The 15,035-nt window shown below is 32.9% G+C and overlaps 1 protein-coding gene across 1 annotated transcript; it reads left to right on the top strand.

Annotated features, from left to right (window-relative positions):
* Positions 1 to 15: 15 nt before the first annotated feature.
* Positions 16 to 6,582, top strand: LOC134694713 (mucin-2-like). Its single transcript, XM_063555755.1, has 3 exons — positions 16 to 291; positions 1,537 to 1,625; positions 5,913 to 6,582. The coding sequence occupies exons 1-3, from the start codon at positions 18 to 20 to the stop codon at positions 5,931 to 5,933; spliced, it is 384 nt and encodes a 127-aa protein (XP_063411825.1). The 5' UTR covers positions 16 to 17; the 3' UTR covers positions 5,934 to 6,582.
* Positions 6,583 to 15,035: the final 8,453 nt, after the last annotated feature.

Here is a 15,035-nt window from a genome sequence, read left to right as displayed (position 1 = left end):
TTATAACAACAACGGTTATGACAACAACTGAAATGACAACACTAGAAGACACTATAACCGAGGTTACAACTCCAGCTATGACATCAACAGTTATGACAACAACTGAAATGACAACAGTGGTGGACACAACAACCGAGGCTACAAGTCCAGTCATTATAACTACAGAGGCTACAACTCCAATTATAACAACAATAGAAGACACAACTCCAATTATAACACCAACAGATGGTACAACAGCAGAAAGCACTACTTCAGAGAGCACTACTACAACTGATGATCCTATCCTTACAAGTAATTAAATAATAATAAGAAAAAGGTTCAGAAATATGTCTACATTTCTGAAATAGAGAAAATGATACTTATAATCAATAATCCTAAACAAAAATAACAATTTTCAATCAATTCAAAGTTTTATTGCCATATAAACTTTACAGTTTGTGACATATAACAACAACAAAAACAAATGAAGACAATAACTAAGTAACTCAATATATATATACAAATTCAGGTAAATATTAAAGGGTCCCCTGTCCCCAGTTCTATTGACTTTTTTTTATAAAGGATCCTAGTTTATTCACTTGTGTTGGTGTTGATGGGTTAAGTATATATATAACTTTGTTATTGTCAGTGAGATTAGCAAATGAATTATTTTCTATGTTAATGCAATTAAAATATGTTAATCTAATATTTGAATTGTGAGAAAAATTTATTAAGAAATGTTTCTCATTATCTAGTACTTTGCATTTTTTGCGAGGAATTTTAAAATGCCTTCCTTTTTCAATTAATAGTGAATGATCACTGATTCTAAGATTTGTAATTAATTTTCTAAATTGACTATTTGTTCTTTGATTTAATTTTTTATGACTGCGTTTTGAATATTCGTAATGATTGTGAGATGGAATCGACTTCAACATTATTTACACTAAATATTAATAAGAAGATGTGGAATGAGAATCAATGAGACAACTTTCAATCCAAGTCACAATGTATAAAAAGTTAACTTTTATATAGGTCAAAGTACGGCCTCCAACAAGGAGCCTTGGTTTACACCGAACAGCAAGCTATAACTAATCTATGACTGCATCTACAAAATTTAGGTAGTGGTTTACAACTATGTACGTCTAATAATTTTTGCAAAACCGAATTACGCTGCATTGCTATATTCGTTTGTATGTGATTTTTTTTTTATTTGAAGACGGGTACGCTATTAAAAATTCAAAACGGCGACTGAAATCCTTTAATAGTTTTTTTTCCAATATAAAGACATGGATTGTAAATTACATCTTGATATCAAACATACAAATCATTGGTCATATATGCTAATTCGAAACTAATAGACAGAAAAGACCGAAAAACAAACAAAAAGTCATAAAATATACAACGATTTAAAATCAAATATATCACCACTTACTGAGTCCCCGTGGATCACGAATCCCCAAAAAATAAAATGGTCGTCCCCTAATTATGTTAATTCTTCAGATATGATATCTTGACATAGATATATTATACATCAATTCGATTGTTTTTATTTTACAGTCGTTATTGTTGTCTCTGTGGTCGGAGCAGCCGGGTTGGTAGCAGTAGCAATGTTCATTTACTGCTACGCCACAAAATGCATAACAAAGGTAATCAACATATATCACAGAATCAAAACACATCATCTGTCTACTCTTAATCTATTTAAATGATACTTTAGAGATGTTCATTTCACGTTAATATTTTTTTTGTCTTACGTATCCACGGTGGGTATGGTTGTCCTGCGAGAGAACGTACTGTGCTGGTGATTTGGTCCTGACGGGTGCTGGTGGGTCCTGATTCTGTGCTGGTGGGTTTGTTTACATTGTATCAGAACGGCAATAAAACGACTGTTTTGTTGCTTAATTTTTCTCTGATGTGTCATAAGTACCATGCAAAGTATATTACAACAATATTATATTGCAAAAGTCGTGCAAGTTCGTTAAACGGAATTGTCCTGACGCTGTGCTGGTGATAAGAAAAAACGGTCCTGGTTCTGTGCTCCTATGTCCTGGTTCTGTGCTTTTATATTTTAGTTAAAAGTGGCATATATTCAAGATCATTGATGATGTAATGTTATTGACTTATTAGCTGTTGTCTGCTTTCTTGAAATTGACATTGTTGTGAATCTGTTTACTGTTATTATGAGAGACAAAATACCCCTATTTTTTTTTATTTTTTTTTAAACTAACTGTTAATGGAACCCTTCTTGCCCCCTTTTAAGAAAAGAAAATATGTTTACGATTTTCGGGATTACGATCATTTTGCAAGATCACCAAAATACGTTGTAATTTATACAATACTTATATAAAGTAGATGATGTGGTATGTTTGTTGTCGTTGGACAAATTTCCATAAGAAACCAAAGGAAGTTTGTGTTAACAACCATACGTCATCGACCTTCAACAGTAACCCATAAAATAAAAATGTAAAAGGTTTTGCATAAAAATGGAGAGCAAAAATATAGAACAAAGGACTTTTTGAGCGTTTGAATCATTCTTTAGCAGCTTATAACACATTTGTTTGTGAGGGCGTATTGCATTTCCGCTAATTTTTCAAAGTCCCAATACTACGTTTCCGCAAATTTGAAATATACGTTTCCGCAATTTGTTTTTACTACTTTTCCGCAAATTTACCTGGTATACTTTAAAGATTTGAATGCACATATATGATCAATTATTTATTTTTTCTTTTAAATAAAAAAAAAATGTTGTGATCTCAGTATAGCTACAATTTACTAGATATAACTAGTACTACTGACTTGGGTAAGGATGAGTTAAACTTCACAGAGACATCTTTGGTTTGGCTTACTTGCCAACTGACATGATTGAAGAATGCTTTATTGAATTAATTTCCGATGCTCCATCTGACGATAAATGTATGAGGTCTGCCGATTATATATTGGAATTTCATATAGATGGCAATTGAGATTTCCACCAATCATTTGGGCATCACCACTGACCCCGAAGAAAAGAGAACAACGAATGGTGTCGAGTCTTTTCGTGCCTGCCTGAACGAGCAGTTTTACGGTAGCCATCCTACCATATTTGTCTTTGTCAATGTGTTATTGAAACTGAAGACAACATCTTACATAAAGATGAGAACTCGAACTGTAAAAGCACCCGTTCGGAAATATGAAAAGGAGAAGATGGACTTCCTTCCTGAACAAAATACAAAATTTGTAAACGGTGAATGTGCTACTATGGACTTTGTACGACGTGTTGGCTACAAATATGCTGCCAGAACTGACTTATGAACTCATATCAAGACATTTTTGAATATACGTTTTCATACATTTTAATGATCTATTTTACTTACATGTTATGATGACCTTTAACTTCATACATATTTATTTTTTATTATAGCTTTGCTTTCGATCAATAGATATTCCTTAATTATTTGCGGAATAGTTACTTTAAATCCGGAAAAGTAAGATATTTATTTGCGGAAACGTAAACTTTTTTTTCTGGAAACGTCATCTTTTTTTCGCGGAAAAGTAATGCCAATTTTTTTTTTTTTGGGGGGGGGAGAGGGATGGGGATAAGTTAGAGCGAGGTTACAGTGAAAGCTTGGAATAGTTTCCCGTAAGATTTAAAAGTTGTATTGTAAAAGAAAAATGTATCTTATAGCTATTAAAAATCACTTGCTGTAAGATTTTTCCAACAATTTTTTTTTCGTCTAAACGGTTATCAGGTATTTTTTTTTTCTCGAAAGTTCGATAGAACACTAAAAAATCACTATTTTATGAAAGGGCAGGCTAGAATATGTCAGAGAATGAAGACGAGATAACCTAGAGAACACTAATAAAATTAAAATTTCTTAGCTTTTTTCATTTCAAAATAAATATTTTTGATAAAGAATTACGGGGGAGGAAGTGAACAATGTGTCCTTCTTTTCTATATATAAATATTTTTCATGAATAAAAATAAAATGTGCCTTGATTATAATTGAAAATGAGTAAATTGAAAAAATACCCAACTAAAATACACTTTTATTTTAATATTGGTAATATCACTAAGCTTTTAAGTTTTGTGTGTCAAACACACCATCTCTGTAGTAATGACTCCTTACTAAGATATTTCACTTCATTCATTTTTTTTTCTGCATTTTTTTATATTGTGAATTCATAGAGTTATTATATTAAGATGTAGCCTTAATTTTTATTTAAAAAAAAAACTTAATCTAAAGCCAGATATATCAAACATTTTTGTTTCCATCTATCCGTTTTCAGGACTTAAACAATCAACAATAACACGCCTGGAAAGTAAAATGCGTACTTGGCTGTCTGTGATCGACCATTTTTAGATACCCCAGGCTACTAAAAAAACAAGCCGGGGTGGGGGTTCAAAGATGCAAATTAAGTACTTATATCAATATTTTATCTTTTCGTGTACGGTTTATGACCCCTCCTGTCGCCTGTCAATTCCGAAATGTGCAAACTGCAATAGTATCAAAACAGCACAGACAATGAATAATAGAGATATAATTTTGTACAAATATCAAGGGGAAACTTTTTGCAAAGCATTATTATTTATAGTTCATTATTGTATTTAGTAGAAAAAGAGAATTTAGTGAAATCAAAATCACTATTTTTGTAGAAAATTCACAGACCTTTGTACATAGATTTTTGTTATGTTTGGCATGGGATCAACACAATGGTTCATTACCGAGTAAAAAAATCAAAATGTCTATCTACCTTGCACCTTTCAGAAAATTCAGATCAGATAACGAAACTTATTCCAGCACCATTTATAAGTAATTTAAGATTGTGACCCTCACAGTTTCAATTCACCACAAATATTCTCGTTACAACGAATCATTTTAAATACAAAAATACGTGTTGCATGCAGCCTTTTGTTTATCTATTAAGATATGTATATGGATAAAGTTACGAAAGGCAGCAGGGTCATCAGGGTGAGGAGTCCATGTCTTCTGAAATAAATGCTAAGCATAGATCTAGAAAGCGACATATAATCTCTTCTTTTCGACTTTTTTCGAACAAATTGACACATAAAATGAATTATATAGTATTGTGGAATTTTTAACTTATTTTAGATACTATATATTGTTATCTGATATTGGACGAAAGATGTTGAATTATGTTATTATGTAATACAAGTTCAGATTATTTGAAAACACATATTAAACAGCCAAAATGAATGCACAAGAAAATAGGAGTCATAGATCCTGTTGGCAACAATTATCTGGCTAATTTTATTGGTTTTGTAACATTTGTTTCAAATATGACCAACTTCCTATCCAAAATCACCAGCACCGTATCAGGACCCACCAGCACATTGACAGGACCCACCAGCACAGTATCAGGACATGAATAATTTGAGAAAATGCTAAATTTTAATAAATTGCAATGTTTTTTCACAAAATTGTTTTGTCGTGTGGATTGCGGTATAGAAAGCGGACTCTATGAGTATTTTTGTTTTATTTTTTCAGTTCGAGATTTTCTGAAAATGAGCATTTTTGTGTTACGCTTTCTGAAACAGTTTAGAGGGTCATTTTTTTAATGGTTTATATATGAACCCATAAGAAACGAAATTGTAAAATTTCAACTGTTTTCTTCCATTTTTATGAGTGAAAACGTCAAAAATCATCATTTTCGTCTTTGTTTACATTTTTTCATTGATCACCAGCACCCGTCAGGACCGAATCACCAGCACAGTACGTTCTCTCGCAGGACAACCATACCCACCGTGTATCAGTATATAATATTCAATCATAACTCAACAATTCAATGCTTCATTCCTAGTACTACTTATTTTTTAAATATTCTAAAATTGTTAATGATTTTTAGCAGTACACGTCAGAACTGCATCATTATAATACACATTTTTTCAAGACCGTAACAATGTTTAAAATGTTTTTTTTTCTGATTAATTTCAGGTTGGTCCAATGCCTGCATGATAGAAATCCTTATCTGGTATCATAAGATTGTCAAATGCATGGAAGTAATGAAGATAGAATTTGAACTTAACTTACAGAAACTTGTTAAAGTACATCCGGTTATTACATTACTGTCTCAGAGATGTGTGGTTCTCATTGATTTTTATATATTGATTTTTTTTATTGTTTATTTTATTATACATATTATGTATTCATCTACATGTCACCTCTACTGTCAAAATGGCCAAAGTGATATGTTGCTCTACCTTGGCTTCCGTCGTCAGCAATTTTACACATTTTTGTTTCGTTCTTTGAAACCACTAGACAAACTTGAAACAAAGGTCTGGAGAAAAAAGGGCGATAACTATGTATGGATTGCAAAAAAAAAAAAACCAACCCAACAACAAACCCCATAGTGGTCAGATATAATGCCAATTGATTTATAGATAACACTTGACGTACCTCATACAAAGTTACAAATGAGAACTTACACCTCTAATGTAACATTTATTGGCCTGGTTCATAATTCGCAGTAATCAGAATCGTTTAAGAGCTCCATACAGCTTATTTAATGATAAATTTGAACATATCATGTACGACTGTAAATAAAAATAACTTTCTTTCTTACTAACTGAGCTTCATAACAATTGGCAAATTATCGACAACTACGCTACACTATAAGTTATATGGTTCGCTACTGACCCCCTACGGATCCATAGAGGGTTAGTAAAATCCATAGGGGGTGAGGCCGGAGGCCTAGTCCCCTATGAATTTTATTCACCCTCTATGGATCCGTAGGGGGTCAGTAGTTAACCGTATAACGAATTTATCGGACGCTGGACCTTTTCTGCGGCGTTTTGTTGAAAACTAAACAACGAAACACAACAACATTAATAGATGACGTCACAATTACCGCGTCACGAACCCCCTATGAAACTTACTAACCCCCTACGGTCTCATAGGGGGTCACCACGTGACGGCGTTAGAACAAACACAACGTGATAATTTACCCGCGGTGCGATAAATTGGTGTATTAGGCCACACTTAAAAATATTTTGATTTGCCCAAACCCTACCCAAGATTGAGACAGTGGGTAGGTAGGTAGGCATTTTTTTTAATTTTTTTTTTTTAAAGAAATTGTAGTATCAGATGTCTATTAGTCTTCATGTCTATTTGATTAAAAAAAAACTTCTTCAAATTAGGACAATAAAAGAATTTGAGTAGGCAGCTTTTTTCTGGGTAGGTAGCGTTTGGGCAAACAAACCTATTATTTATTTTGGCCTTATACATTACTAAGGAGGAAAGACTACGTGTAGGACCATTGTAACATTGGACATCTATATATATATGTACTGTATCTATATGGAAGTACTGATCCCTTTGATCTGATGTTCAGTAGTTGTCGTTTGTTGATGAGGTTCATACAATGTAAGTCTTTTTCGTTTTTTTTTTATAAAGATTAGACCGGTGGTTTTCCCGTTTGAATTTTTTTACTCTAGTCATTTTGGGGGCTCTTTATAGGTTGCTGTTCGGTGTGAGCCAAGGCTAATTGTAGAAAAAAAATACGTTGACCTATAATGGTTTACTTTTATAAACTGTGACTTTGATGAAGGGTTGTCCCATTGACACTAATACTATAAATCTTCTTCTATCCATGTGTGAGCAACACATGCTACATGTTTAGATCACTATTCATTTACCGACGTTTTTGTTACTCGGCAGAACATAATAATATATTTATCTACTTGTTATAATGTTCAGTTGATTTCCTTTTTTTTTAAAGTCCATTATGCACTTAAGGGAAAATATGTTTACTATATAGCTACGCAGTACAGTATTGTACCAAGATGTCTTTTATTGTTGTATTTTATACTTTTTATGCTTTACATAATTATATGAACATGTTTATGTACTATATAAATAATCTCAATTCTATTTTATTGCTGTAGTGTTTGAAAAGTTTTTCTGACTTTCAAAACCGAGCGTGCAAGGGCTGTATAGCCAGTCAAGGTCGTTAAAAACTTCCATTTGTTGAATTTCATTATAGTAAGCAATAATATGAATGGTAAATTATATTATGACTAACAAAAAAGTAAGAATATATTCTATGATATATTTCATGAAAGGACATTTTCAGAGATGAAGACAAATAACCATAAAAAAATTTAATATTGGATGAACTTTAAAAAAATTAAAACAACATGTTTAATATTTGTTCTTCGTCCGAAGCACTTTTCTGAATTTACCTTCATCAGGAAAATAGAATTTGAACTAAACTTACTCGTTACAAGTATATCCAGTTTTCATATAACTGTCTCGGTGTTGTATGATTCTGATATGTTTTTTTATATTCATTTATTAATTGTTTTATTTTTTATAATACATTTGTCACATACATATTTTGTTACTATTTTACTGTTCAAAGAAACGCCTTACTTTTTTTATTAATTGATTATTTTAATGAAGGTGATAAAGGGTTATTTTCGTGCAACGTGTTTTGCCATTTTTATTTCACTTACAGCCGTGAAAGAGGTGTGTTATTCGCCGTGTTTCGCGTAATCGATAAAAAGATCAACGTGCAAGATATTATTTATCGTTCGTTCATCGCGAAATGGCATTATCATTTCAAGCTCTTTCCTGCAGATACCCCCCTTTATGCCACTCTTTAACATTTCTAAATACGTTTTCGAAAGTTGTAGATCTTTTTTCCTCAACTAGCTGCATTATGTTTTATGTATGTGCATCCGTCCGTCCGTTCGTTCGCCCGTCTGTCCCGTTCAGGTTTAAGTTTTTGGTTAAAGGTTTCGTCAAGGTATTTTTCACCCTGTATAACCCCGATTCAGATAAAACCGGACGTTGACGCGTTCGAGTCGAGCACACCGTTTAGCACTGAGTTCAGACAGTAAGGAATTCATACTTTTAAAGGCAATCCAATATCTATTCTTCGTATATTTTGCGCCAATATATTCTTTGCCATAATACTCATGAGTTACTAAAAGGTTTTTAAAAAATGTGACATTTTTTTATACAAACATCAAAAAACGCACGACGATATTAATTATAAAACGTGCTTGGTATTTTTAAACATTCAAAACTTAATGTTTCTCGTACCTCATAGTTTTTAAAACATACATTTTTGAAAACTTCATAGTATAAATTAACAAACTTATAAAGATCGTTTGTTTATGTTGTATCTAGAAACCAAAAAATACACGTTTTAAAATGTCTCTTTTTTCATGTTGTGTACGCTTCGTTGTCATTACACCTTTTTATACTGTACGCTTCGTTGACAAAATATTGCGTTTGTGAATGAATGTTGCATGTATTAGATTATGCTTTGATATGATTATAACCAATATGCATGTTTGAAAATAATAATTTACCATCATAACATGCAGACAGCAACCCATAATGTCAGTTGTATTGTCGAAAAACACTTGGAGGAAATTTCTACATTTAAAAAAATCCTCATGTATACAAAAGTGTGCATTGGTAGGAAAATACAATAACTCAAAAGATGCAACTATGACAAAGCATACAGATGCACAAGTCCGATTTCTAATTTCATAGCATATTTGAAAGTGTTTACCATACAACAATCAACGTACGGTTAGGTGGTGGGTTGGGTGCCCGCTAACATGTTTAATCCCGCCATATTCTGTATGTGCCTGTTCAAAGCCAGGAGCCTGTAATTCAGTGGTTGTATATATTTTTTTGTTCACACTTTTGTGCAAAAATTGAGCCGTTAGTTTTCTCGTATGCACTGACTACATTTGTTATTTCGGTGTGCTTAATAGCGGTGTGGGCTTTTTCATTGTTAAAGGCCGTACGGTGACCTATAGTTGTTCATTTTTGTTTCGTTTGGTCTCTTGCGAAGAGCTGTTTCAATACCGCATCTTCTATTTGATATAGAAAGTAATCAAATATAATCAATGGATTATAGGTTAAGCCTTTTGGCCTGAATCTCAGAGGCGGGTCCAAGGGGGTCATAGCTTACCATAGAGTTACATTAAGGCTCAAGAATAGGTCTATGCAAGGAACATGTAACTGATAGCCATCAATAGTAATACAGTTACTTTAATGTGAAGATATAAAGATGAAGAGAAAACACTCAATATTAACTGGTTTGCTTTCTTTAATTATGTTTTTGTGTTTGTTTAATTTTTATGGTATAAAGATTATGCTTAAATTCCTCGAACATTACAGTCTTTCTACTGTGGTGCAAAAATCTAAATGATTGGTCAGGTCATTCTGGTTATTATAAACACCTTTAAAGTCTATACTCACCCATATGCATTTCATTCAAATTTTGATTTATTTCACAGAAGACCACAGGGACCATATTTATATTCCCCAGTTACCCTTGGCGTCATTGGTAAATTATGGGTTAGCAAAGCATCAATCACCAACCTAACCTTAGACATTTGCTGTGTTTCTTCTTTACTGTTTGTACTTAACAATATATGGACCCTTTTATTTGTTTATGACACGCGTACGTAATGGCTGATTGTTGGTTGCTTAACGATCACTTGCAAATATGCCATGCATGTTCATGATAAGTACAAAGTAGCAACACATACATGTAAGTCCTGTGAGGAGACCCTCCGGAATTACGTCAGGGACGTTTGGATTGCCACTGGATAAAATGATGTATATTTTATAAGGACACAAATGGTGCCTTTCAACAGGCTATTTATAGACATCTCTTGAAGTTTTTGCAGGGGTTCGTACTATGTAGTTAGCGTGGTACTCTCTTTACACGAGACATTGGATTTTATATTCCCATTCGGACAGGACGTGACTGTGTACTGTTACAACCCACACAACTAAATGGGTGGCCAACTTCAGTCAGTTTTTACTGCCGATCGGAAAAAGACCAAAGTTATCATAACTTATAGTATATCTCTGAGTCACCCTTCACCAAATTCTTTCATAAATAAAAAAAACAATTGGCCACAATATAGAAAGTTTTGCTCTACCTGTTAAATCAAAACATCACTTAACATTATTGTAATTTATGCACACTTATGAGAACTCATAATACCGTACATCTTCTCGATACTGTTCATATTTGGCATTGCACAAGTTCGTGCGTTTTATTACGTCTTTACCTAAAAGCGTAGGATATACTGATTAAAACACTTTGGATACACGATTTACTTCTTAGTTGTAATTCGCTTTGAAATAACTATCAGTTACTACAACTACTCCTTTGTCGATATTCTATGTATATGGTTTTTGTGCCTTGTACCGACATTTTGAGTTTAGCCAATTGCAACAGAACTTTTTTATCATGTTGTGCTGTTACACCAGTGTTCTATGTTACGGAGAGGGTTGGGGGCTCACATGTTTAAACCTGCCGCACTTTGTTTTGTCGGTCCAACGTCAGAATCCTGCAGTACATTGGTTATATAGATCTGTCATTTCATAAGTTATAAATTATTAACCGTTAGTGTAATCGTTTTTTTCATATTTTTTTTTCATATCGGGGCCTTTTTTAGGCGACTGTATGGTATAGGTTTTTGTCATTGTTAAATGTTGTACATTGGACTATAATAGTTTATACGCCAACTTCATTTAAACTTTGATGGACAGTTGTCTCGCTGGCCATCACACCACATCTACAAAGCTCCGCATGTAAAAAAAAATAATAAAAAAATTAAAGCAGTTGGAATGCCATCTATGGCATTCGGCAAATTAAGTTCAACGAGCTCCTTCATGTATGTCTGCTTTCGTCTAGGCGAATTTTGACCAACATCGGCATTTGGAAGAGTCTCAAATTGTGAAAAGGAAGTCATTAAAGTTTTAATGACTGTACTATACTTTTTGAAACTTTCTTTCCTCTGGAATATATTTATTAACTGTTCATTTCATCTGGAAAAACATTGAAAGTCTCAATTTTCAATAGAAACATTCCAAGCAGATGTACTCGAGTTACATATTTCAATTTTGGCTTTGTATGACAGATATTTTAAGTTCAACTAGTTTGACTAAGTTAACAGATAAACATTTGCAATAAAATGCAGAAAAAGGGTCGCCGAAACCATCTCGAAAACCTTGACAAGAAAGTGTTTGTCACGGTTTTTGTCAACGAACTGTACAGTGATTATTTCAAAACGCACAACGAACGCGACACATTTGGTGAAACGAACAATACAGTCAGAGAAAATTATTTATTCTAAGTTCTAGGGCACATTTGAAGGCACGTAGTAATTCAATGTATAGTTATTTAGTATTGCTTAAGGTATTAATACTCAAAGGTGTATGCACGAAAAGATATTCAGCATTGTTTACATCGTAAACCGTATGAAATTGCACCATGTCTGTGCGTTTTGCATCTAGCAGTTTAATCAAACGTTTTATACAATATCTAAAACTTACAACAACTGTATAATTGAATAAAGATACTAACATGCTCATTGACATATTCATATATACTCAAATAAGTTCTAGAGAGGCATTCAAAGTTATTGTCATCCCAAATGTTGTCCTGATTATCGCTTCGAACGCGTCAACGTCCGGATTCATTTGTATCGGGGTTATACGGGGTGTTTTTTTATGTAGTTGAAGTCATATCTACTTGAAACATAGTTCATATCTTCCTAATGATATGATCTTTCTTATTTTATTGCTTACTTTTGGTGTCAATTTCACGGCCTATTGAACATAGAAAATGAAAGTGCGAGTTGGGCATCCGTGTTGTGGACATATTCTTGTTGATATTATTTTTAGTGATTTCATCTGTTTTTTTTTTAAACTAGTAGGCTATTTCCTGTATTTGTTTTTATGTCTATTTTGTTCGTGTTAGATATAATTTTTTTTACATTAGATTATCATGTATACCAGTCTTAACATTGTGTACATCAGACGCGCGTGTCAACTACAAATAACTCATCAGTGATACAAGAATGAACAAATTGAAAAAAAGTCAAATAACGTACGAAGTTAAAGAGCACCGACGCAAAATTCCAAAAGATATGCCAAATACACCCAAGGTATTCTGTTCCTTACGGTTTTTTTTCGAAAAATTCAAGGTTTTGCATTATCTATATGGAAATACTGGCCCATTTAAATAAGCATATTTACTTCATTGGTTATTCATGCTAAGTACAATGTATTTACGCGATGGTACTTTACTAAAACACAATTCCGAATTTGGACCGATCTTTCCTTAACGGAGATGAAAATAATGCTACATGGTACCTTCTACTGAGTCCGAATAATTTAATCTGAAAAGATCTTTTGAAATTCTGTTTTTGTTTGCGATTTAAATACAATACAATGTACATGCAAATTATCATTACCGAGTAGGAATTATACGTGGACTCGACTCTTTTTTTCTGTGTGGACAGTTTCTCAAGATCCTTATAAATGGGTATACTATCCCAAATTATGTATATGAGCATTATTATATACCCAACATTGGGTTTCTATTTTCAGAAATTAAAAAAATCTGATTGAGTATTTCACCATACTAGCTATCATGCCACACATGTTTACATATAATGGCAAAATGTTCTTTGCTCGTTTTCGTTTATTGCCCAACTTGTTATGTTGCAATAAATAGCTCATTTCAATGGTTTTTGTGGCTACTCGACTGCGGTACCCTGAATTTGATATGAGTTATCTTTCTTTGTCCGTAGAATTTTGTTTACATGTACGCCTTCTCAGAAGACTTCGTGTTTCATCAGCTTGAAAAATTACAACGCTATACAAACGTAAAAGTTTTGACATTGAGCACACTGCTGGTTCTTGTTTAAAAGATGATACCTACCCCGAGAAATCACACGTATATTTGATCAAATTTGGGCTCATATCCAGGTAAAGATTAAAGGGAACAAAAATGGCGTGGAGAGTTTATTCATTTAGAAGTATTGTTGTTACTTGAACACACGGCAAAATCAGTTGTAAGGGATCTTTCGAGTTACAAAATGAAAATAATGTATTGATTTTAATTCAATTCCGAAACTACGAACAAAAGCGAACTTTTGCAAAACGTCGTATCATCGACAACACCGTACGTGAGAATATGGTGGAAGTGTAAATCATAGATTAAGGCATGAACACATCTTTTTATTTTTCACTATGAAAAGAGGGACTGCATAAATGATTTTAAAACTGAATCAGATATTATTATAAAATCGCATTGCATGGTCCACTAGCTCCAAGAAAACAAGGAAGAATTCAAAGTAAAACAACTAAGACATTTTAGAATATTTTCTTAACAAATATTGAAACACAAAACACGCCTGCAACGATATAAAAGGGGTGTATGGCCCAATTACCAATTATATGCACCCTAAACTTGCTTCAATAAATCGTTAAATTCGTTTACAGCAATAGTATCTACAGGAATGAATTATGAACATAGAAGAACGAGTAAAATGCAAGGACCTAGGAACAACACACACAACACCTTGCCAATTTTAAAAAACACACAAAATTAAAATAAAAACATCAAACAACAAACAAACAAACACTCACACGAAACAATAGCACAAAACACCGAAATAAGAATACTTACAGTTACTCAAAGCCAGTGAAAAGCAAATAAATCTTGTCAGAGAGTGTCAATCTGTACGCATCCAACAGATTTTGTGTAAAGACTCCTTCAGTAAGCAAGATAGTATGAACACGGAAACTTGATCATCCGTCTAATTTCTGGAATCAGGACTAACAATAATAATTATACAGTTAAAATAAATTTCAAAGCTAAATTTTTATCAATTCTATTACAAAGTAATCGAATGCATATTAAACTACCATTAATCATTTCAATATCAGGATCAATACAAAAACATTGTTGGATTTTTTTTGTTGAAAAATATATTAGGCATATATGCATAAACCCTCAGGCGCATGTAATGCAGTGGTTGCTGTTTGTGACTGTATGTTTTTGGTATTTGTTATTAACTGTTTGTACACAAATTGTTGTTTGAATTGTTTTAGATTTGTCCTTGTGGCGACTATTATAGCTGACTATGCGGCATGGTCTGTGCTCATTGTTGAAAGCCGTACGATGAACTTGTCTCATTGTCAATCATATCACAACTTCTTGTTATATAGATATAATTTTGAATTATATTGAATATACAAACCCTCTTGCAAACTATCCAAAATGAA

The sequence above is a fragment of the Mytilus trossulus genome, chromosome 13 (genome assembly GCF_036588685.1).
Source record: "Mytilus trossulus isolate FHL-02 chromosome 13, PNRI_Mtr1.1.1.hap1, whole genome shotgun sequence".
Classification (NCBI taxonomy): domain Eukaryota; kingdom Metazoa; phylum Mollusca; class Bivalvia; order Mytilida; family Mytilidae; genus Mytilus; species Mytilus trossulus.
Note: the sequence above shows the minus strand (reverse complement) of the source record. Positions and strands in the feature narration are given on the sequence as shown.